The 25811-nt window shown below is 39.8% G+C and overlaps 2 protein-coding genes and 3 long non-coding RNA genes across 27 annotated transcripts in view; 2 read left to right on the forward strand and 3 right to left on the reverse strand.

Moving 5' to 3' along the window:
* Positions 1–8157, reverse strand: part of LOC118513798 (nucleic acid dioxygenase ALKBH1) — a 25485-nt gene extending 17328 nt beyond the window's left edge. For 7 of the 20 annotated variants that reach the window (XR_004906522.1, XR_004906521.1, XM_036060128.1 and 4 more), the window contains exons 1-3: positions 7461–8152; positions 7289–7374; positions 2970–3149 (exon numbers count right to left, since the gene is read on the reverse strand). Coding sequence is in view for 18 of the 20 variants with exons in the window: in XM_036060128.1 (XP_035916021.1) it covers positions 2970–3065 (96 nt within the window). In the remaining 2 variants the exon portion in view is untranslated. The other 13 variants (XM_036060036.1, XM_036060006.1, XM_036059999.1 and 10 more) reach the window with 13 other exon arrangements.
* LOC118514387 overlaps positions 1–14419 on the forward strand; it is a 14502-nt gene extending 83 nt beyond the window's left edge. Inside the window, exons 1-4 of one of the 3 annotated variants that reach the window (XR_004906609.1) lie at positions 12819–12857; positions 13221–13641; positions 13704–14086; positions 14158–14419. This is a non-coding gene — a long non-coding RNA (uncharacterized LOC118514387). Of the gene's footprint in view, positions 1–12818; positions 12858–13114; positions 13642–13703; positions 14087–14157 lie in introns of those variants that run through there. The other 2 variants (XR_004906608.1, XR_004906607.1) reach the window with 2 other exon arrangements.
* On the reverse strand, positions 4512–7276 carry LOC118513525 (probable 4-coumarate--CoA ligase 1). Its single transcript, XM_036059399.1, has 2 exons — positions 5204–7276; positions 4512–5140 (listed from the first exon to the last, which is right to left on the reverse strand). The coding sequence occupies exons 1-2, from the start codon at positions 6320–6322 to the stop codon at positions 4565–4567; spliced, it is 1695 nt and encodes a 564-aa protein (XP_035915292.1). The 5' UTR covers positions 6323–7276; the 3' UTR covers positions 4512–4564.
* Positions 10783–11654, forward strand: LOC118514467. Its single transcript, XR_004906635.1, has 2 exons — positions 10783–11318; positions 11413–11654. It is a non-coding gene; the product is annotated as an uncharacterized LOC118514467 (long non-coding RNA).
* Positions 11813–12718, reverse strand: LOC118514441. Of its 2 annotated transcripts, XR_004906628.1 has the most exons (4): positions 12706–12718; positions 12209–12345; positions 12070–12117; positions 11813–12009 (listed from the first exon to the last, which is right to left on the reverse strand). It is a non-coding gene; the product is annotated as an uncharacterized LOC118514441 (long non-coding RNA). The 2 variants fall into 2 exon arrangements; XR_004906627.1 differs by lacking the exon at positions 12706–12718 and having other exon boundaries at positions 12209–12439.
* Positions 14420–25811: the final 11392 nt, after the last annotated feature.

Raw genomic sequence — 25811 nt, forward strand, 5'->3', positions numbered from 1 at the left:
TAGACGATGTAATCTTCTTTAATATTCCTTTTTTTTTAATTTTCACCAACAATAGCAGAAAAAAAAACGTACGCATTAAAGATGTTTTCGTCTGTGCTGAATATCGCGCTATACAAAGTAAATGCTTTGATGGTTCTTAGAAAATAGTTTTTGTGTCTATCCTTGGTTCAGTTTTAACTCGAATCAAGCTAATTAATCAGGGTCATTGATGCGCTCTGTTTCTATTTGGGTAGGACGTGGTAATGTTTTCTACGGAAATAACTCCTGTCACAGTCGTTAGAAACAGAGAATTTAATCGCACGTTGCGGTTTTCTACAATAGTTGCGATTGTAAATTGCCATTGTTCCAAAATTAACTTTTTCTTCATTCAGAGTCGCTTCAAAGTCTAAGAATACTAAGCAGATGCTTGGGCAAAGGATCTAGCAAAGTTATATTGGGATTGATCTTTCCATAATCTTGTTGTGGATCTTGGGGGCCTCAGGAATTAAGAATCTCTACCAAAATCATAGAGATTCCGCAACGAGAAGTTTGACAACTTTCTAATGTTTTCAATTGCGTTCAGAAATGTGAATCGTGTAGCCTTGTACTTCATAGAAGATCTAAAAGATTATGTATGTCATGCTATCCGAGGTAGCAGCCACATACTTTAGAGCCTACCTGTCCTATGCACTTAAGATGCGCGCCAAAGCGCTTAGGCTTAAAGGACACTTAAGCAGTGATCGAATAAAAAAATCATCCATATCATCTATGTCCCACATACTCTGCCACCGAGCCCCACAGAGAGACTTTGGGGCATACACAGAAAGACTTTGGAGCGGTAGGGAAAGCCCAGTGAAAAAGGGACATTTTTTATGTCCCCTGTTTGACCAATCGATATGGTTTTTCATTAAAACTGCGTTGAGTGAAACGCCAAGAAACCGCATTGAGAGATGCCAAGAAAACGAAGTAGTCTGTGCTCGATGTAAAGTAGTCAGTTGCTAACGACTATGCTTACTTTTCTAACAACTGTTTTTTTTTTGTCGCGATACCAGTTTTGTTGTTTTGGATTATAGATTATCAGCATGCCGCTTGGCTGTCGGAATATATTATAGGTTTTCTATAGTAATGTTCTATTGCTATTCCTAGTGCTTTTTATATGTCTTAGATTTTCATTGATGTTACAGGAACTGAGTTTTTAAGTCTATAGCTCTTGCATATGCATTAATTTTGTATTTTGTATTTGAAATTTCCATCCATTCATGATATTTACAGACTGCAACCCTTTCTAACCAAACTATCTCTCAACCATTGAAACTAAATAAAAAAGTTGGAACCAAGTCCCCTACATTTCACCAAGTAGACAAACAGCAGATTTCGCAACACATTGAACAATATCGGTGCACTCGACTGGCAAGCGACGCAATGCAATATGATATGCGTTTTATTGCATATTGTCGTATATATTGCATATATATTGTTAATAAACAACCAACGCACAAGTAATCTACACAAGGACAACCGTATAATTTAAAGGAAAAAACTGACAGCGTCTAAAAACTCTGCCTAAATGTGGGCGAAAACAAAAACCAATGCGAAACGTGGGAAAAGTACGAACGTTACGTCAAGTGCTTACTTGTAGTTTTGCATAAATGAACACAATATCTAGAAGTGTAAAGAGGCTAATCAGCACCCAAAACCATCTGTTCTTGTCGTTATGTGGGTATTCATTCAGATTAACCAAAAACACATAAATATTTTAGATAAAATTTATAAATGATTGAGCAAGAACCAATATAGCGGAGCGAAGTTAAAAAAGGAGTAAAAAAGAGCATATGAAATTAAGAAAAATTGAGCGTAGAAGTTTTTGCCCGACTAGAGTTGATTGTTTTTCTTTGCCTGGATTGAATTTTTTGAACTTATCCATAACTGGAAAAAATCTTCGTCCTACGTACTGGAAGGCAGTCTGGATGAATCTCATCTACGGTCAACGCGACACCGATTCGAGGTCCTATCATGTGTCGCTCGGTGTAGTCATCACTTCGATCACCGAACCGCTACGGACAAGAATTGATTATGCAAGCAAATTCATCGAACCGCCTGGAATAGAGAACATCTATCCCATCTTAACATTTTTTTTCATTTCAATAGCATTGCGAATTCCTCTCCCTATCCAACCTCTTCCAAACTTGTGGGTGTATGGGTGGATGTACAGAACTTAGAATATGTCAACATAATTTATCACAACCTCACTTAAAAACGCGACGTTATGTCACGACGGACGAAGTTGAGACTCCACAGAACATTTAAAGTCTCAGTACTCACAAACACCTCTGAGATATGGACTCTGTCCAAAACTGACGAAACCCTCTAAGCCGTGTTCGAGAGGAACATGTTCAGAAAGATGTTTGGCCCGGTATGTGTGGAAGGTCAATGGAGGAGCCTCTACGATGACGAGCTCTACGATGATCATCGTGCAGCGAATTAGACTCGTCAGGCTCCGGAGGACTGGTCATGTAATGAAAATAACACCGGACGATCCAGACCGTAATGACCTTATAGGCCGTCCACACGGACAGAGGAGGCGTGGTAAACCCAAACTGAGATGGATTGATGGCGTTGATACTTCCGCAAGATCGACCGGAATAACCGATTGGCAAACGAAGGCACTGGACCGTGAGCGGTATCAAGGATTGTTGCAGCAGGCCAAGACCGTGAAGCGATGGTACCGCCGGATAAGACACTTGCAAACGTGAACAAATACGTTCGAAAATGAAAAGTGTCGGGGATTATATTACACCCGGCCCTACAGTTTGAAGACCAACGCTGCTATCAGCTCGGCTGCCGGACCGCTTCATGTACGCAATTGTCACTGTGTAGTACGAGCATTATTAACGAAACTTTCAACTACTTATCATTTCCTATCGTGTGATTCCTATCTTAGACATAACTCATCTTTTTCTTACTATCCTTGTCTACTTGCTCTACCATACCTTTAGATTAGGTTGATCAGTACCGATAAGTAGCACATTCTCGAACGTAGGTGGAGGATTCCTCGACTTGTAGTATTTAAAGGATGTTTGAAACATTGTACAATCAGTATATTCGTCTGTTATAACATTGATCCGTGTGTGATGCTGTTACACTTCATGGGGAAATGTTGTTTTACAATCCTAAAAAAATAAGTTCATTGAAATGTTAAAATAGAATGAAATCATAAAATCACAGAACAATTGGATACACCAATAAAAGCGATACAATCAAACCGAACCTTTGGATAAATTATATTCTATGCGTCTAAAGTAAATGGAATAGATATTATACTGTTTCTATCGAGCCAAAGTGTGGTCCTAGCTTGTTTATTTACCTGTTTATTTGGATTTCGATTTGACAGATGCTTCACAGCTGTTTCGCGCAACTGTCGTCTTGTTCATATACCACAATTTAAATCGATCGTTAATATCACAACATTTAAATATTATTAAAAAATCAAACTTTTGCCACTTTTTGTTCTGGTACAAAATCCAACTTCCTATCACCAATTATGGGGTTATTACACGAGGGATTTTTTGGTTGGTGATTTTCTGTCAAATAGGGCGTTTGACAAGCATTTTACATTTTGGATGCGTTGTTTTGCCTCGCAATTTTCCTCCAATTTTTTTCCAGTTTAGTTCATGCGATACATGAGTTTAATAACATGAATATTGAAGACGATGTTTTGCTAATGCTAGGAGGGTTATTTGCTACACAAAGCGAAAGTAAGCCGCGATCGAAATGGGTAAAAACCATGTATTTAAAAAGAAGTTCCCTATCGCATATCAACATGATGGAAGAGCTGAGGCTGGAGCCGATGGATAGGCTAAATTACGCCAGAATGGATGAGGAATCATACATGTGGCTTTTGGAGAAGGTCAAACCGCTGATCGTGAAGGAAGACACGATTATGAGATCAGCTGTGTCACCACATGAGCGGCTCAGTGCTACACTGAGATTTATCATCAGCGGCAGCTCCTACCAGTGCCTCCGTTTTCAAAAAGCAATTTCGCTTTTTGTTCGGCCCACAATTCTTCGTAACCAGCGGAACAGCGCGCGGTGACCGAAAAGAATGGAACAAGCACGAAAACAACGCCAGACTGTATTGTTCCGTATATTTTCTTTGAAACATTTGAACAATCATGCTTAGAAAGTGATGTGGGACCAGTTTGAACCGAAAAATCTCTAACCGAATGTTTGTCTGACCAAAGCGCTGTCGGTCACGAAAAAGTATCCCTATCATAATGGCATCGTCAGTCGGTGCCCGGCATGGTACGTTACGTATTAATGTCACGCCCATTTTAGAATAACGGACAATTCAAATGTAAAATAATTCGGATGATGGCAATAAAAATCTGTGCAGCATATTGTGTTATTACACGGACAGCGGGTTTTTTTCTGTCAAACGCCCTATTTGACAGAAAATCACCAACCAAAAAATCCCTTGTGTAATAACCCCATAAGAACCAAAAACTGTTACATTATATTTCACCGGAGCACAGTTTGTGTTGATTGCTTTCGAAGATTTTTGTGTTGTTTTTTTCGAAGCATCTATTTATTGGGCTGAATTTTGCAATTTGCATTGTCGTGCCAGTTGCTTTGCAGCAGTCCGCATAACTTTTCCGCTTGCGGTCATGGGCAACTGGTCGACGAAAATGACTCCGCCTCGTAACCATTTCTGTTTTGGTCTAGCCCGACCATCTGCAGTACGGGCGCAATGATCTATCACCGCTTGCTCGGTTAATGCTTTAGACAAAGACGCAGATTCGTTCGATTCCCGTACAATAAGCGCTGTAGCAAGATCATTATAGCAACGGTCGGGATCAGGCAGCCCGACAACAACAACGTTTCGCACTCCCTCGAGCTCAGCAATTAGCTCCTCCAGTTCGGTCGGTGCGATCTGGAAACCATCGTACTTGAAAATTTCTCTCTTGCGATCAATCAAATAGAGAAACCCATCAGAATCAAACCTAGCAATGTCGCCTGTACGCACAAAACCTTCCGTTCCATTTTCTAGTGCAGCTTTACTCGACGATTCATCGCCATGGTACCCAAGGAACGGGTGAACGGGACGGACAAGCAGCTCGCCATTTTCGTTCGGACCCATCGGTTGCCCATATTCATCAACAATCTACAAATAAAAAGTGAAGAAATGACAAAGCGGTTCTTATTGATCGTAATGTTGGAGAATTACCTTTGCTCTGACGCCCGGCAACAGAAAACCAACAGAGTCCTCTCTAGGCACTAGCTCATAAGCGATATTGCCCGTCTCACTGGTACCGTATCCAACAAATGATCGCCCACGACCGGCTACCAGTACTCGTCGGTTAATTTCGTCACGTAACCGCTTCGGTACTGTGCTACCCCCGATAGCGAACAGCTTGACAGATTCCAGCCGTTTGGTAGGAGCTATGGTCCTAACGATATCGCTAGCCATAGTGGGTGTAACAAGCATCACTGTTACATGATGTCGCTTGCACAACTGGATAGCAAGTTCAGGTGTGGCAGGCTGTGTCGTAATTATGCGCCGAATACCGTTGAGCACACCGTTCATCAATATCTGCAAGCCGGATATCCAGTAGAGGGTGCTAAAGCACAACAGCGTATCGTCCTGGTCCAGCTGGCTAACGCGCTGATAAGGAGCGATGAGCTGGGCATGTGAAATTCGAACAGCTTTTGGTAAACCAGTAGTTCCCGATGAACACACGATAGCAGCAATCAACTGGTTCGAGTCACCCCAGTACGCAGGAACGAATCCATCCTCGTTCTCAATCTTCCTTTGCACCAACGCCTCGACAGAGATCCAACTTTCGTGTAACGTAATATCACGCCCATGGACTTCCTGCAGTAGGAACAAAGTGTGGTTGAAGCATAGCCCCAACCGAGATGCAGCTTCACCAACGAGTACCAGAACGTCACTATCACCAATGACGGCTAAGGGACGTGTAAGCCGCAATAAGTGCTCAACCTCCTCCAAACCGAAAGATGGATCGAGAGTGTTGACCGTTATACCGGCAAGGAAGCATCCGAATACGACTGGAGCGACGTTGTCCGAGTTGCGTGCAATTAGCACAATCACATCACCCACCCGATATTCCGAAGCTATCAGAAACTTGGCGAGCCGCACCGAACGGCGCCGTAATTCATCACAGGTCATAGTGTAACCGGTGTCGACATTCACTTGCGCCGTTTTTTGTGGTGTTCGCTCGAGTACGTTAAGTACCACCGGACCCAAGTTGGCAGCTGGATTGAGAACGCTAGGGCGGCACGGACCGCTCCAACAGCAGGCTTGAGGATCGTATTGTGTCGCCATGCTTAGAACACTTTTTACATCCGAACACTATAGCTCACCGACGTTGAATGATAATCGATCAAATGCAAACTCGGATTCATTTCCACCTTCAATCATAGGAAAGTATACATTGCCCTCTTGTGATTTTTTCCAGTGCCACTTGTTAGATAAATGTTCAATCGCACTAACGGTTCAAGTGGTCTTATGCGAAAGTACTCCCAGATCAGAATGCAATACATTTACCGCAAATTCGCTGACTGTAAATCCATGTCTAGAAATCAATCAGCTATGAGAGCACGTGTTCTAGTTTGTATCTATTTATTTTATGATATTATCGCTTACATTTTGAAGTCCGTATTTAAAGAAAACGCAATACCTCTCGCATGGTTTTATGTTCTTGAATATAATTCTATGCGAATTCCTCTTGAAAGATAAGAAGAGTAAGTCCATTGAACAAGTATTGCGATTTACCGAGGCAACTGCACGTTATAGCCGTTATAAATATGTTTAAAAGCAATTATAATACCACTCGACATTCGCCGGAAAATCCCTATACATCCCACTTTTAGCTACTTTTTGCTCTGATGTTTTCAAAGGTGACCGCACCAGTCAAGTCGTGGTAGCCAGAAATAGTAGGCTCAACCCAAAATGTAGAAGCCAAAAATATGCCAAGACCTAACGACTTAGTAGAGTCGCGGCAGAGTAGAAGAATTTCCTTCTTTTACATGGGTTTTCAATAATAATAATTGACAACTTGGACTACCATGTAACCGAATATTTCCTACATGTATCCATATTTTTGAGGATGAATGGGGCGGTACGCTTGCCGATCTTTACACGGCAGGGCCCATCCAGACCGCCTCAAGTCACAGAAAGCCAGAAATGGCAGGCCAAGACCAAGACCTCTCGAGGTTGTAGTGCGAAGGAAGAAGAAGATCCATATTTTACTGGATTTTACAAAAACGGGTTGGGTTTTGCTTCACCTACCATTGCTTTAAATATCGTCACGTGTTTCCGTTTCCCAGACACATCACCATAGCTTTACGTTGCTTTAACTCCTATTGCTTGGTATACTGATCGGAGGGAAGACAATTAATCATGTTTTAAGACAAAGCCGTGTTATGTTTAATTATGTATGATCACACTTTAATAAACTTACCATAGAAGCCTTAGGAATACTCTAGATCAACATCTAGCTAAATATTCTCGAAATGCCCACGTACACGTCACAATCATTTCGATTTCAGCTGTTAGTGGCACCTGTTCCTGTAAGAAATTGTTTCCAGCATTTATAGCTGATTAGCAAGCTGAAACTTCATAGATTCCTGATGAAAACAACAATGGAAGGGTTAATCAAGTTAGCCAAGAATTTAACTGAAACCTTTAGCTATAGCTATCATTCTGCCGATGGGCCACACACTTCATATTCACACACTTCATATTTATTAGCACATGCTTTTCCGTTATAATTCCAGCAAATTAGCATACACAAGTCCAATTAAGCTTAAAATTAACACACACTTTAAAAAATTTTTGTTCGTTATTTCCGTTTCGTAGAATCGTTGATTGTTTTGATCGAAGTCAGTATAGGACAGAGGTCGACGAATCCCATATAAACTAACAGAATGCGGTGAGAACGTTCTGGAAGTTTAGGTAGGAGATGTTTACTGTTTTAGCTGATGCTGCTGTTTGTACCGGATCCTTGAGCACCTCCAGCTGCTAGTGTGTGAAATTTTGATGATCATTGAAGTCTTTTTGAGACTTTTTGAGATAAAATTTATCGTTTCGCACCGTGAAAACCTAATTGTGCGATACAGCTGCTTCTGTTGTTTGTAAACAGTTTTCGATCTAAACGTCAAAAAACGGGTGCAACCCACTGGTCCTGTCGAGCAGTTTCCGCACAAGGTCCTCAGCTTTGTACCCAATTTTGTGCTCGTGTGCAACATTCCATATTGCTATCCCTCTTTGCCAGTACGGCAATGATCGTCTGTGCTGCTCTGTCAATTCTTCCACAGCCTGTGTCCATGTGTATACGTGTGTATGCCACTGCTCGACCGTGTAAACGCGCGGTATTGGTATGTACTGTCGCGTCGGTGTAGACTTGACAGGTACGGTGCCGGCACGTAAACAAACCATTGGCCGCAGTTGCTGTTATCGATTAGAATTGTGTTTAGGCAAAGCAACTTTGCCAGCCAAAACATCCGCGTCACGTCGAGATCGCTCCTGTATCGGAGGGACCGTCGCATTAATCAATTGTGTTAAAAATTTGCGGGAAAAACGTAGTGCAATGAAAGCCTTTGGCTCTCTTACGGAGCCGGCGTAGGAAGCTTCCGGATGTGTTTCGGAGCCGGCATCGGATACTATCGGAGTGTTTAAAGAGGCGGATGAGGTCTCGGAGGGTCAAAGCCTCTTTTAATAAATGATTTAAAAAAGAGCTGTTTTGTTTGTGAAGCAAATAGTGGCAAGGCGAAAGAAAACACATATCACAATACATACAAACAGCGTGATCACACACACATGTATACCCCTGGAGCGCAAACGCTCACGCACACCACCCCATAAGCCCGAATCCGAACGTCCTCAGAATGTCCTCAGCCCATGTAAAAACGTCCTCAATTTTGTATGGCCGGCGGGCTTGTGACACAAAATTAGGACGTTGCATGCGGATTCGAGCACTTGTATGACGAGTGGGGGCCGGCGGGCTTGTGACACAAAATTAGGACGTTGCATGCGGATTCGAGCACTTGTATGACGAGTGGGACACGTATACACATCGACACAGGCTGTGGAAGAATTGACAGAGCAGCACAGACGATCATTGCCGTACTGGCAAAGAGGGATAGCAATATGGAATGTTGCACACGAGCACAAAATTGGGTACAAAGCTGAGGACCTTGTGCGGAAACTGCTCGACAGGACCAGTGGGAAAAACATATGGTATGGGGCAACAAACATGAACAAACAGCCTCGATTCTCAATCCCTTGAGCAATTTCGCTAATTTATGGGTCATCTTCGCATATCAAATGTTGTTCCACATAAGATTGACGATATTTGGTTGCATTTTTCGTCAAAAAATCGCAAGCGATACCACCACCGGCGCCTCCTCCGACGCTGCCATCACTCTTCTCAATACCCTTCCCAAAGTGAGTTGAGAGGAGGTGTCGGAATAGCGATTTCTTGGTCGGACATCTTGAAAAAAAATTTACTTAACTGAAATGTAAACAAACTGCGGTCAAGCATTCTTTGTTGGTCAAGCAAGCGATCTCTAGCATACATTTATTAGGCTCGATCTGCTGTGCTCTTGATGAATTTTTGCTTGCAGATCGGCAAAAAAGTGGAACGATCCTATATCTCGGATCTACCAATAGTTCGGGGATGCAAACCGGCTCCGCCTGTGACGCCGATACAGTCAGCTGCCCTGTCCATATAGGCGCAGAATCGTTACCACCAAAAACAGTTATAAATATACAATATCCTGATTTCTTCACTTGATCTAAGCTTTCCGAACGATATTGAACAGCAGAATGGAAGAAAACAAATCATATAATGATGTTATTGCTTCGAGAATAATAAACAACACATATAACCAGCTGATTCGATGCGGTCAAGTAAACATCAAACTGGTCCTGGTCTTGTACTTTTTTCCATGTGTCAAAACGGGCTTTTTACGGCACCTCCTCTCAACTCACTTTGACCCTTCCCCTCGATCACCAAAGAACTGTTATGTCAGGTCAAGAAATGTCAATTTGCTCTAAACAACTCTACCTTCTATATCTACATACCTTGGACATGACATTTGCTAAGATTCGACCAAAGTCTATATAGGACCAAGGTATATGGGTAAAAAGCAAGGTGTATGTATTTAGAAGGTGGATTTTTATCGATTTGACAGGGCGACATTTTAGTCGAGTTATGTCAGAGTTGTTTTACAAAAACATATGGTATGGGGCAACAAACATGAACAAACAGCCTCGATTCTCAATCCCTTGAGCAATTTCGCTAGTTTCTGGGTCATCTTCGCATATCAAATGTTGTTCCACAGAAGATTGACGATATTTGGTTGCATTTTTCGTCAAAAAATCGCAAGCGATAACACCACCGGCGCCTCCTCCGACGCTGCCGTCACTCTTCTCAATACCTTTCCCCTTCCCATCCCAAGGGGAAATTTTAGAGGATAAATATCTCCCTCTCTTTCTATTTATACACCTCTTCCGCTCGCACTCATGGATGATTTGTCACACACTCGAGTTTGGTTCATGATGACCTAAATGTTTACATTTTGCTCTCCTTTTATTATTATACCCATCTCGCTTACGCCTATAGATTCACCTTGTTTGGGTGAATATGTGTATGGGCATGTGTGCACTCGTACAGGGTTAGTCTCGTTACTTTACGATATGAACGGCATATATTATACCGTCATTATTGTTTTTTCAATTCGTTCGAGTATTTTCATTCAATCCCGAAGTGTTTTTAGTTCTTCAATTTCTTTCACATGGTTTTCGATATGATTTTATTGTCAAGACGGTAGGTTTTGTCGAAAAAATGTATATAACAAATTGAAACACTTTGTACAAAATATGCCGTTCGCATCGCAAAGTGAATAGGCGAGCCCTGTATCTTTGATCGCTGATTTTTGGTCTGGCTGCTCATGGAGAAGGGGTAAGAGTTAATGCGTGATTTGATTAGAAGAGAGGGAGAGGTTGACAAACCCGATCGTCTTCGTTCTATCTTCTCCGCCAATAAATGTTGCGGAAAATTTTATTAGGTTTCAAGTCGTGCGATTTGTTTTGAGCAATTTGTGCAGGTAATGATTTCGTCAATAAGAAAGGATGCTGCGGTTCTTTCGATCGTCACAGGGATCGGCTCAGGATATGCCTTCAAATACCGTTACTACATTAACCTTCACGACGACCATGTTCCGGACATAAATGGGGACGACACTGGAGCATTTCTTTGCCTGGTTCAGCTGGGCAATATGTACGTGATGCATTGCGCTCGTTCATGTTTTTATTGGTAAGTAAAAGTCACAATTCTATAACCTATATAATCGCCTCTTCTGTATTAACATGTAAAGTAACCATTTTATATTTACATCTTGTATTTCTAGCATCTAACACTATCGCACTGAGCGGCCGGGATGGGCCACCGGCTCGAAGGGAACAATCGACACCAACAGGAGATTGACTACACTGTGTGAACCATCCTGTCCAGTGCAACCAGGCAACACAACATTCCTCTTCAGCAACAGCACCATCATAATCCGTGCTAGCAGCAACCATTGCTGTCGGGAGACTAAAAGATGCAAAATTGATCTTAAATAAAAGCAAACAAATTTGTGTAGAATGATGATTGATCAAACTTATTGTTAATGGAAGGCACTTTATACACAGCAGGACGGTAGGAAGAACTGAACGGAAAAAGAACACCCAATGCTGATTGCTGGCAAGCCGCCGGTAACGTAATGACCAATTTGGAACCCGTGATCGAGCAGAGTCAGTGTTCAAGGCCAAGCACGATTCCGGCATACGATATGCATTCTCCGATACCCATGGCCAGGTTCTCCTACGAGGTACAGCGTGTGCTCACCCACTAACTGTAAATGCACAATCCGTTGATATCCTCCTCACCGCATAGTTGTCGTGAACCTTTTCCCGCTCTGTCTTCCGTGCTAACACCTCTCAACGTTCACCATGGCGCTGCAGAACTAAAAGGCAAAAAAACTATAAGCCAGATAACTGGGATAAAAGCATATAATTATATTTACCTGATTAGATGCACTCATCGACTTTGTAGAGCAAACAGATTTTTGAATCTGAAAAATAAGAAAATTTCAACCGATACAAGCATTTCAACCGATACAAGAATGCACACGGCATTCTGTTTCTAATCTTACTCTTACTCACCCGTTTCAGCACACCGAAAAAGTTTCACACGCACAGATCACAGCTGATAAACAACACACTCGACGCCCACCCCCTCCAACCTTGCAGCGAAAGTTCCGTTGTTACACACAAACATACCACCACACAACGCGAAGAGTCTACGGACATGAAGAGAAGCAAAGCAACATCAGGAGAGAAAAGAGCAAATACAAGAATAGAGGAACCCCCGAACACACATGACGAGACACGACAAGACACAATACATTGACAAAAACTTATCCTCCCATATTAGTTTACATTATGCATGGCTATCCTCGAAAATTTTATCGAAACATAGATTTTTCGAGGATAGTGAACTTTTGTTTATTTACATTCGATGAACATGGTTCCGGTTCATTTTATGACAGGGTTCATTCAAAATGTAAACAAACAGAATCAAAACAAAAACAAATTATCCTCGAAATAATTTGGAATCTCGTAAATCTTTTCGAGGATAATTCGTTAACGAATGTATTTACCAAAACATTTACGAAAACAGGGAGAACAGATAACTTGGGTTGATCACCAAGGAACTGTTATGTCAGGTCGAGAAATGTCAATTTGCTCTAAACAACTCTACCTTCTATATCTACCCAAGTTGTCTGTTCCCCCTGTTTTCGTAAATGTTTTGGTAAATACATTCGTTAACGAATTATCCTCGAAAAGATTTACGAGATTCCAAATTATTTCGAGGATAATTTGTTTTTGTTTTGATTCTGTTTGTTTACATTTTGAATGAACCCTCTGCTCATAAAATGAACCGGAACCATGTTCATCGAATGTAAACAAACAAAACTTCACTATCCTCGAAAACTTTATGCTTCGTTAAAATTTTCGAGGATAGCCATGCAAAATGTAAACAAATTTTCGAGGATAAGTTTTTGTCAATGTATTGTGTCTTGTTGTGTCTCGTCATGTGTGTTCGGGAGTTCCTCTATTCTTGTATTTGCTCTTTTCTCTCCTGATTTTGCTTTGCTTCTCTTCATGTCCGTAGACTCTTCGCGTTGTGTGGTGGTATGTTTGTGTGTAACAACGGAACTTTCGCTGCAAGGTTGGAGGAGGGGGTGGGCGTCGAGTGTGTTGTTTATCAGCTGTGATCTGTGCGTGTGAAACTTTTTCGGTGTGCTGAAACGGGTGAGTAAGAGTAAGATTAGAAACAGAATGCCGTGTGCATGTATACCTCAGCCTGAAGACTGAACCACCAGACTTGCTCAGAGCAGGAATGAAATACACGTAATATAAATTGGAGCGTGGTACGCTTGCGCGTAGCAGATCATGGTGTGGTTAAGAAGAAAAAAAGAAGCAGTGCTACAGTCGTACTAGACTCTGGAATGGGTTGTATCGGTTGAACTTTTCTTATTTTTCAGATTAAAAAATCTGTTTGCTCTACAAAGTCGATGAGTGCATCTTTTCAGGTAAATATAATTATATGCTTTTATCCCAGATATCTGGCTTATAGTTTTTTTTTGCCTTTTAGTTCTGCAGCGCCATGGTGAACGTTGGGAGGTGTTGGCACGGAAGACGGAGCGGGAAAAGGTTCACGACAACTATGCGGTGAGGAGGATATCAACGGATTGTGCATTTACAGTTAGCGGGTGAGCACACGCTGTACCTCGTAGGAGAACCTGGCCATGGGTATCGGAGAATGCATATCGTGCTATATATCGGCTATCGGCTATATAATGGCATATCGGCTATATGCCGGAATCGTGCTTGGCCTTGAACACTGACTCTGCTCGATCACGGGTTCCAAATTGGTCATTACGTTACCGGCGGCTTGCCAGCAATCAGCATTGGGTGTTCTTTTTCCGTTCAGTTCTTCCTACCGTCCTTCTGTGTATAAAGTGCCTTCCATTAACAGTAAGTTTAATCAATCATCATTCTACACAAATTTGTTTGCTTTTATTTAAGATCAATTTTGCATCTTTTAGTCTCCCGACAGCAATGGTTGCTTCTAGCACGGATTATGATGGTGCTGTTGCTGAAGAGGAATGTTGTGTTGCCTGGTTGCACTGGACAGGATGGTTGACACAGTGTAGTCAATCTCCTGTTGGTGTCGATTGTTCCCTTCGAGCCGGAGGCCCATCCCGGCCGCTCAGTGCGATAGTGTTAGGTGCTAGAAATACAAGATGTAAATATAAAATGGTTACTTTAAATGTTAATACAGAAGAGGTGATTATATAGGTTATAGAATTACGGCTTTTACTTACTAACAAAAACATGAACGAGCGAAATGCATCACGTACATATTGCGCAGCTGAACCAGGCAAAGAAAAGCTCCAGTGTCGTCCCCATTTTTGTCCGGGACATGGTCGTCGTGAAGGTTAATGTAGTAACGGTATTTGAAGGCATATCCTGAGCCGATCCCTATGACGATCGAAAGATCCGCAGCATCCTTTCTTATTGACGAAAACATTTCCTGCACAAATTGCTCAAAACAAATCGCACGACTTGAAACCTAATAAAATTTTCCGCAACATTTATTGGCGGAAAAGAGATTTGGATCAACAATCACACAGTGAATAGAACGAAGACGATCGGCTTCGTTAACCTCTCCCTCTCTTCTAATCAAATCACGCATGAACTCTTACCCCTTCTCCATGAGCAGCCCGACCAAAAATCAGCGATCAAAGATACAGGGCTCGCCTATTCACTTTGCGATGCGAACGGCATATTTTGTACAAAGTGTTTCAATTTGTTATATACATTTTTTCGACAAAACCTACCGTCTTGACAATAAAATCATATCGAAAACCATGTGAAAGAAATTGAAGAACTAAAAACACTCTGGGATTGAATGAAAATACTCAAACGAACTGTAAAAACAATAATGACGGTATAATATATACCGTTCGTATCGTAAAGTAACGAGACAAACCCTGTACGAGTGCACACATGCCCATACACATATTCACCCAAACAAGGTGAATCTATAGGCGTAAACGAGATGGGTATAATAATAAAAGGAGAGCAAAATGTAAACATTAAGGTCATCATGAACCAAACTCGAGTGTGTGACAAATCATCCATGAGTGCGAACGGAAGAGGTGTATAAATAGAAAGAGAGGGGGATATTTATCCTCGAGAATTTCCCCTTGGGTACATACCTTGGTCTCAAACAAAGATTTGACAGTTCGAAAATGGTCAGGTCTATTGCACACGCGAATCGTGTTTTGTCAATCGGAGGGGGGATGTTTGTTTACAATTTGCATTTGGATTGTTATTGTGCAGGGAAGTGATCGTCTATTTTCCTCGACCTTTTTTAAGATTTGTCACTAATTATGCGCCTATATTGGTTGCTGTTTTAAATTGTTTCAGGTTTATTCTACGATACGTTAATGATACGTCGCATACATTTAGTGAAAACGTGTTTGGGCTGCGCGTGGACACTTTGCTGCTTTGCTGTGGACCGGTTCAACTCCCGGTCGGATGTTTGTTACCAGAGGATGCAGAGGTGGCTGATTATAGCAACAGTGGCCGCACCGTAACCAGCGCTAGCATCTATGACGATGCGCCTTAACAGCCGTCAATTCTATCAGTATGCGTTTCATACTGGTGTACTGGTGGTACAATGTGCAACCGAATTCTTTCCACCGCCGGAAACAGCAGCATCCCGTTGGATGTTTGCTGCCGGATTATGGAGCAGAGTAGGTTAGCTCCTAGATGTTGCTTACCTTTGGCTAAACCGAAGAACCCCTGTTCTTTATTAAAAGGAATCGGTGTGCAGCCAGCATGTGCACCATATGACACCAATGTATGATTGTGCACTTGCATGCAGACAAAATATGTGTGTATAAAACCGGTGATAAATTATGTGTGATTAATCAGTAATAAAAGATGTGATTTTTTTATCACACGAACCTAAGGCGATCGTGTTTTAAAAATCTTTTAGTGTGAAACATGCGAAACCGTTTATCGTATTTTACTGGTATTTAAAGTTGAGTAAGTATTTCACAGGATTCACATTTGCGATTAAATAATTTCTACTCCGTTTTTGTGTAAACTGTATTGCGATTGCTGTACGTACCTATACAGTATTGTGGTTGAATACAGCGCTCTAGTGGATCCGGGTGTGTTGTATTCTTTAACTTTTTAACGGATGTAACGTTATGCAATCACCGGAAAGGATCGGCGGAAGGCTATCATACAGAAAATTACGTACGATATTCATATATCTGTCCTGCTTTACAAGCCGTCTACCATGCTGATCGATTTCCTTGCAAGCTGGGCAGGTCATTCTATTTTAATATTACAGGATCGCAGTCTAACACATGGCGGTAGGTACCGGCTGCGTTAAGGTAAAAGGTTCGCGCCTTCGTCTCTGATTCTACTGGAATTTCGAACCGTTGAGCAGTTCGTACGTTAATTAAACGGACTGGCTAGCTTACTGGCTGCTGAGCCTAACTAGCGCCTAACAGTGGACCTTGTGCTTGCTGAACAGTAGCTCATAGTTGAATAAGACGGACAGCCTGTCTTTATACATCAGACTCGTAATCATTTATTTCCATTCATCTGAAGAAAAAGTAAAATTTTTATCAAAAATTGAATATAGAAGTCGTTTCTGAACATTCCAAAATATTTTTTTCATGCTCACCTTCCTGATCTAGTAACCAACTTCCGTACCTAGGCACCACCTCTTGGAATAAAGACAAACGATGCCACTTCATACGTTTATCAGATTTTTTCAATATCCACCAATGCAGTGTAGTCATGAAAACTGTTGAGACTATAATGAAATGAAATGATAAAATAAGATTTTATTCGAACACATAAGTGTTAGCAAACTGAAATGAAACTTTGGATTGGTCTATTGAATTGAACTTTGGTTTTCTAGTTCTCGATTTAAATTGAAAGTCTATCTATTTACCACGGTTTATTGTAATGGTTGCTTGTTTAAAAAAGAAGCAAACAATTGAACTTTAATTGAATGCAGACGTATAACATTAAATAGAAGCGCATAAAATGATCCCTGCTGTATTTCTTTTATTTTTCGAACCTCACTAGCATTTATTCCCAATCTGCTCGTTAAAGGATCTTGCTACACGTGCCGGCTTCTATTAAATTCCGGCACTATGTTAAATCATTCAATGCTTTTTTTTGGTTTATTGCACAAAAAACTACTCGAGTGCTCAATACATTAACATTATTACAATGCGTTGATGCTCTACATTCATATGCCAACTGTTGATCAAAGAGTCCAAAATATTACCCAGTATGTAAAATAAATTGTAAGATATTTAAATAACAAAACTTGTTATTTTAATTCATGTAGAACGGCCTGGCCGTATTGCTACAAAACGTTAATCTTATCTAGTAAAAATAAAATTAGCAATACTTCACTGGCAACTCATGGTTTCATAATATAGCAGAGGTTAATTATGTCAAACCCGATGTTTGTTTAATTTTCATTTTACAGATACAATTTCTTTATTAATTAATTAATCCTGCTTTAGATACCGAATCACAATACAGGGCTCATGCTGTTCCTAAGTTACATCAACGCTCTCACCATCATCCCATCCCACCAATGGGATGTACAGCCGAAAGTGACGCCAGTTGTGTCCGACCAAATACCAAGTTATAAATTTTTATTAAAGCATGAAACTTCGGCCTGAATAACTAAATCATTTACATTTTATGAAACATTATGTTTCATAAATGTTTAAAGCAAAAGAAAAACTATTCCAAGTAATTTTTGTTCCAATTTTTGTGAAACCAAATCAACACATATGTACGCTCCAAAAAGTGGAATGCGAATGGTCTGATGTTTCTAACATGTGAAATGTCCTGAAAGATTTTTATCCAAAGCCTTCTCAGTCGTGTTTATTCGTCGCGTATCATTCAGCCACGTGTTTACTGAGAATTTTCTGAAAGTATTTTCATACTAAATGTTAATGGCTAATCCAACCTTTTCTTCTTGCGGCAAAAGGCGCTTCCGGGTGATGTGAAAGATATTCATTAACAAATTCTACTTTTTCAAACATTTACTGCTAGGTGTGTTGTAGCTCTGTTATTCTTAATTCTTGGGTATAGCTTGGTTGCAATGCATTATGGCTATGAGACGATTTTTTTAAATGAGTCTCTATAAAATGTAAATCTTTTTAACGAAACAATAAATTTAATTCAAAATCAATACTCTCGCATTGTTTATTGCTACACTTTGCCAAAACCATTGTACCGATTTGAATTTAAATTTTTCTGCGTATATGGTAGGTATGAGAATAAGATTTATAGTAGTTTTTATGCCGATAGGTCGGATAAGTCGGATCATACTGTGCTACCTTATGCTCCGCTATTGAAGACTATATTACAATCAAATGAAAAAATAAATAAATAAAACACACACGTAAGGTTATTTGAAATATTTATTTTACTAACAATTTAAGTTGAATCGATACAATTTTGAAAAATTAAAATGCATTTTTTTCATTTGGTAATCATGTACTTCAGGACATCAAGGAGACAAAAATTTCGTGAATGCAGCAGAAAAGTTGATATTCATCAAGCATATCTGTGTGCACCAGTTTTGAATTTGTCTCATTTTTTTTTTGAGAAACGCTTTCAACCATCTTCATAAGCTATTATTTATTTTTTTATGCATGAGAAGCTTTTATTTATTTGTCTGTGTACAAATATAAGTTATACACGCTTGAGTTGAGAAAGACAATGGGGTGGTTAAATTACCATGCAAATACACAATTATGTGTTAGGTTATTATTTCGGTTGTAGTATTCATCTCCAAACATGTAAATATTATTTACAAGGGACAGATAAGTGGTTCAGATATGGCCTCACCAGAGTTATACTAACACCTGTTTGTTCTAAAATAAATCAATAAAAAGTTTTGAAAAATCATAAAACATTTTATTTTTAAATACACCTGTTATACTTACGTCACAATTCTACACACAGTTTAATTATTCCTTTTTTGCACTATTAAAATTTATCCAATCTAAAATTGATGGAAACCAAAGATTTTTTTTTGATGAATACATAAGCGTAGAGATCATTTGACATTTTTAAAATATAGATTTCCACGAGTACCTTTCGGAATCGGAAACCTACCATATAAGAGCAAAAACAATTTTCAGAAAGCTAAACCTATAGAAAGTAAAGTATAATACAGCAATAAAGTTTCAGGAATTCATCAAAATTAACAGCTTTTAAAACACAACTAACTTACACGAGCTTAAGGGTTTTTTGTTTTGCTTCTAGAAAAGACTCAAATATTGAAGGAGTGAAGTGCCTAGCTCGCTTTGATTGACTGATTATTTTGCTCTATTTTAATCAGTATATTATTTTTAAGTGGTCCTGCGTGGAGTTTGAAACCGCAAGACCCTCCTTGTTGGGCGCAGTCGAGAGCATCGGCAGACGACCGGGCATAGAAATTAGAGAAGTGCTGGCGACCAGAGACCTCGCATACATGAGGCTCATCTTCCAATTCGCCAGAGACAACGGCCTTATCCTTTGATTCCGCATCCCCATTATCCGTTTTTTTTTTTGTTTTTGTAGTGCCACGGGTGATCCGTTGACAAAGCAACAGCATCCGGGGTCAAAGTCGGCACTGTCGTAAGAAGGGAGGCAGAATTTTCTGTAACAGTGTTCTTCATCTCTGTCTAGCCTTGATGGGGCGAGCCCGGCGTGGCTGGCGTTGGGTTCCCGAGGTGGTCGGCGGGTTCAACCCCGTAATTAGCAGAGACCCTGCTGTTACGGGATGGAACTCGCCGATAGCTTTTGAGTTCGGTGCTGGCTTGATCGAGCTTGGGCTATCACTGCTGGGCAGTTTGAGGAACACTGTACGCAGGCAAATGTTTGTAATGTCCCGATTACTGTTTTCTTTTTGTTTTGTAACAGTCTAGATCCGCTACACGGAAGGATGTTCCGTTCCACACACCACACTACCACCAACACAGTAACAGAAAGCAATAGACCCGGACCAAACCATCAACACAACCTCCACAATAGACATGAACAACCACACTGCAATCTCCACATACCGACAACCGAGCATGCCCGGGATAAGGCAGAATAACAGGGAGGAAATGCCTTGTTAATATTTGTGAATTTGTAATCGTCAACACATGCGGTGTTGACAATACGGCGTCATGCCGTAATACTGGAATTATAAATAAATAAATAAATAAATTATTTTTAAGTATTTCTATAAAAGTCTCCCGTACATAAGGCTGACTACCTTTTCTACGGGTAAAATTAAGTCACAGAAAGCCAGAAATGGTAGGCCGAGACCTCTCGAGGTTGTAGTGCCAAAGAAGAAGACTATAAAAGTGTATTGTGTTATTTTCACACTAGAATCTTGATTTGAGCTATTCAGGTAAACCGATTATTTGCGCCTTATAGGCAACCCGCATGCCATTCCCGAAGGCGGTCACGATCGAATGAATTATTGGAATGCATGCTATGGGTCTAGAATAGGAATAAAGATCCCTCAAAAACGAACAATCAAGCAGTGCACACGTTTCTTACAACACCTCTTAAGACATTATTCTTAGATTTCTCCGCGACTCACCCCCGAAATATATTGATAAGATAATTTAATAAATTATTCCATATTTTTCCAACTTTTTGAGCATCTTCCATGCCACATCCAATTTTGAAAATATATAAGGAAGGCCTTATAAAAAAATGGAATGAATGTTGAATAAAAATTAATGTAATATTATAAATTAAAAAAAAAAGAAATCGTCGATCGTAAAAACTTAAACCCAAATTCACAATTTCTAACTCGTCTATTTGGCCTTCTATAGCTTTCTATGATTTTTGTTACCGGTAACTGGATGATAGTCTTGCACACCCCCGGACCGCACCAATAGCATAATAGCATGCCAAAAAAGCACGATACGTCATTATTACATTTAGCTATCACATCAAGCTTTTGTTTTATTCCCAAAATCAGATGCTTGTTTAGTTTGATTAGTTAGATGAAACGTATCGTAGACATGAGCTCTATTTAAAAATTAATTTACTAGATAGATAGAATTTACTAGATAGAATTCAATATTTATAATTACAACAACCCGTAAAGACAAGCTTCGCGTGTATGGTACGACATTTTGTGAATGATTCTGTGAAAAACCAGTAAGTAAATAATCAGTTGACATTTGAAAGAGGCATAACTTACATCAAAATTTATTATAATTTCTATTTCATTTTCAAGGCATATGTTCGAGGTTGAAACCATGTATTCAACCACTTACCAGTTCATGTAAATAATATTTAAATATTTAAAGATGGATACTACAACCTGACCGAATGCCTAAATAATAATGAACTCGAGGGTTTTTTGGTATTTGCATGGTAGTATTAACCACTCCATTGCCTTTCTGCGTCCATGTAATTATAACAAGCATTTGTATATACGCTAAGAAATAATAGCTTATGGAGAGGGTTGAATGCATTTCTCAAAAAATAAGAGACAATACAGAAAATCTCAAATACATATACAAGAAGAATATCAATGTTTCTGCTGTAATGAGAACACTTGTGTCTCCTTCTTACCCTGAGAATCATGTATAGAATGCAAAAAATAAGTTCCCCAGTATCTCGTCTAGTAATATGGTACATAGAGAAGCACAGCAAACATACGGAACATTTAGCGGCATAATAAATACAGCAAACATTATTCTCATTCTTACCATAGGTGTACTTTAAATTAAATTGAAATCGGTAGAACTATTATCGAGGAATTTTGAAATAGACACTTCGACAGTATAAATTTTAAATTACTGACTGAATTCCTTAATACTTGCTGAAAACATAGTCTTTAATGAACAACCTCGATTCCCATTACGAAATGCCACCAACTTATCGGTGCCAACCATAGAGTCGGATTTAGAATAACAGAGCTACAACACACCTAGCAGTAAATGTTAGAAAAACTAGGATTTGTTAATGAATAATAATATGTGTTGATTTGGTTTCGCAAAAATTGGAACAAAAATTACTTTGAATAGTTTTTCTTTTGCTTTATACTTTTTTGAAACGTAATGTTAGTTATTCAGGACGAAGTTTCATGCTTTAATAAAAATTTATAACTTGGTTTTTGGTCGGACACAACTGGCGTCACTTTCGGCTGTACATCCCATTGGTAGAATGATGGTGAGAGCGTTGATGTAACTTAGGAACAGCATGAGCCCTCTATTGTGACTCTGGTTCTAAATCAGGATAAATTAATTAATAAAGATATTGTATCTGTAAAACAAAAATTAAACAAACATCGGATTTGACATAATTAACCTATGCTATATTATGAAACCATGAGTTGCCAGTGAAGTATTGCTAATTTTATTTTTACTAGATATGATTAACGTTTTGTAGCAATACGGCCAGGCCGTTCTACATGAATTAAAATAACAAGTTTTGTTATTTAAATATCTTACAATTTATTTTACATACTGGGTAATATTTTGGACTCTTTGATCAACAGTTGGCATATGAATGTAGAGCATCAACGCATTGTAATAATGTTAATGTATTGAGCACTCGAGTAGTTTTTTGTGCAATAAACCAAAAAAAAACATTGAATGATTTAACATAGTGCCGGAATTTAATAGATGCCGGCACGTGTAGCAAGATCCTTTAACGAGCAGATTGGGAATAAATGCTAGTGAGGTTCGAAAAATAAAAGAAATACAGCAGGGATCATTTTATGCGCTTCTATTTAATGTTATACGTCTGCATTCAATTAAAGTTCAATTGTTTGCTTCTTTTTTAAACAAGCAACCATTACAATAAACCGTGGTAAATAGATAGACTTTCAATTTAAATCGAGAACTAGAAAACCAAAGTTCAATTCAATAGACCAATCCAAAGTTTCATTTCAGTTTGCTAACACTTATGTGTTCGAATAAAACCTTATTTTATCATTTCATTTCATTATAGAGTCTCATCAGTTTTCATGACTACACTGCATTGGTGGATATTGAAAAAATCTGATAAACGTATGAAGTGGCATCGTTTGTCTTTATTCCAAGAGGTGCTGCCTAGGTACGGAAGTTGGTTACTAGATCAGGAAGGTGAGCATGAAAAAAATATTTTTGAAAGTTCAGAAACGACTTATATATTCAATTTTTGATAAAATTTTTACTTTTTCTTCGGATGGATGGAAAGAAATTATTACGAGTCTGATGTATAAAGACAGGCTGTCCGTCTTATTCAACTATGAGCTACTTTTCAGCAAGCACAAGATCCACTGTTAGGCGCTAGTTGTTGAGCCAATAAGGTAACCAGTCCGTTTAATTAACGTACGAACTGCTCAACGGTTCGAAATTCCAGTAGAATCAGAGACGAAGGCGCGAACCTTTTACCTTAACGCAGCCGGTACCTACCGCCATGTGTTAGACTGCGATCCTGTAATGTTAAAATAGAATGACCTGCCCCGCTTGCAAGGAAATCGATCAGCATGGTAGACGGCTTGTAAAGCAGGACAGATATATGAATATCGTACGTAATTTTCTGTATGATAGCCTTCCGCCGATCCTTTCCGGTGATTGCATAACGTTACATCCGTTAAAAAGTTAAAGAATACAACACACCCGGATCCACTAGAGCGCTGTATTCAACCACAATACTGTATAGGTACGTACAGCAATCGCAATACAGTTTACACAGAAACGGAGTAGAAATTATTTAATCGCAAATGTGAATCCTGTGAAATACTTACTCAACTTTAAATACCAGTAAAATACGATAAACGGTTTCGCATGTGTCACACTAAAAGATTTTTAAAACACGATCGCCTTAGGTGTACGATCACATCTTTTATTACTGATTAATCACACATAATTTATCACCGGTTTTATACACACATATTTTGTCTGCATGCAAGTGCACAATCATACATTGGTGTCATATGGTGCACATGCTGGCTGCACACCGATTCCTTTTAATAAAGAACAGGGGCTCTTCGGTTTAGCCAAAGGATAGCAACATCTAGGAGCTAACCTACTCTGCTCCATAATCCGGCAGCAAACATCCAACGGGATGCTGCTGTTTCCGGCGGTGGAAAGAATTCGGTTGCACATTGTACCACCAGTACACCAGTATGAAACGCATACTGATAGAATTGCCTGCTGTTAAGGCGCATCGTCATAGACGCTAGCGCTGGTTACGGTGCGGCCACTGTTGCTATAAACAGCCACCTCTGCATCCTCCGGTAACAAACATCCGACCGGGAGTTGAACCGGTCCACAGCAAAGCAGCAAAGTGTCCACGCGCAGCCCAAACACGTTTTCACTAAATGTATGCGACGTATCATTAACGTATCGTAGAATATAACTGAAATAATTCCAAACAGCAACCAATAAAGGCGCATAATTAGTCACAAATCTTAAAAAAGGTGAGGAAAATAAACGATCACTTCCCTTCTTCTTCTTCTTCTTCTTCTTCGTCTGTGTGGTTATACTCTGCTCAACCTGATGAATCCAGCTTCCTGGGCCTTCACAAGGTAATCCGTAAGACTAAACCACTAAAAAAGAGACCGGCAACTAAGGCCATATGTCCCGATTGTTTAATTTAATTGTTGTATTTCCAATTGAATATAATGTCAGAACCTTTCTTTGCTTCTCTCACTGTTCAGCTCTCAAGGCCAGGCTACATGATGCGAGATTTCAAATAGATTTCGCATAAAGCGGGGATAAGCGAAATTTTTACGTCAAAAACATTTCGGTTCATATAGCCGCGTTTAGGGCAACAAAGCGCACACCCAGCAGCCCAAGGGGAAATTCTCGAGGATAAATATCCCCCTCTCTTTCTATTTATACACCTCTTCCGTTCGCACTCATGGATGATGTGTCACACACTCGAGTTTGGTTCATGATGACCTAAATGTTTACATTTTGCTCTCCTTTTATTATTATACCCATCTCGTTTACGCCTATTCACCTTGTTTGGGTGAATATGTGTATGGGCATGTGTGCACTCGTACAGGGTTAGTCTCGTTACTTTACGATACGATCGGTATATATTATACCGTCATTATTGTTTTTACAGTTCGTTTGAGTATTTTCATTTAATCCCAGAGTGTTTTTAGTTCATCGATCTCTTTCACATGGTTTTCGATATGATTTTTTGTCAAGACGGTAGGTTTTGTCGAAAAAATGTATATAACAAATTGAAACACTTTGTACAAAATATGCCGTTCGCATCGCAAAGTGAATAGGCGAGCCCTGTATCTTTGATCGCTGATTTTTGGTCTGGCTGCTCATGGAGAAGGGGTAAGAGTTCATGCGTGATTTGATTAGAAGAGAGGGAGAGGTTAACGAAGCCGATCGTCTTCGTTCTATTCACTGTGTGATTGTTGATCCAAATCTCTTTTCCGCCAATAAATGTTGCGGAAAATTTTATTAGGTTTCAAGTCGTGCGATTTGTTTTGAGCAATTTATGCAGGCAATGATTTCGTCAATAAGAAAGGATGCTGCGAATCTTTCGATCGTCACAGGGATCGGCTCAGGATATGCCTTCAAATACCGTTACTACATTAACCTTCACGACGACCATGTTCCGGACAAAAATGGGGACGACACTGGAGCATTTCTTTGCCTGGTTCAGCTGCGCAATATGTACGTGA

Source organism: Anopheles stephensi, chromosome X (genome assembly GCF_013141755.1).
Source record: "Anopheles stephensi strain Indian chromosome X, UCI_ANSTEP_V1.0, whole genome shotgun sequence".
Classification (NCBI taxonomy): Eukaryota; Metazoa; Arthropoda; class Insecta; order Diptera; family Culicidae; genus Anopheles; species Anopheles stephensi.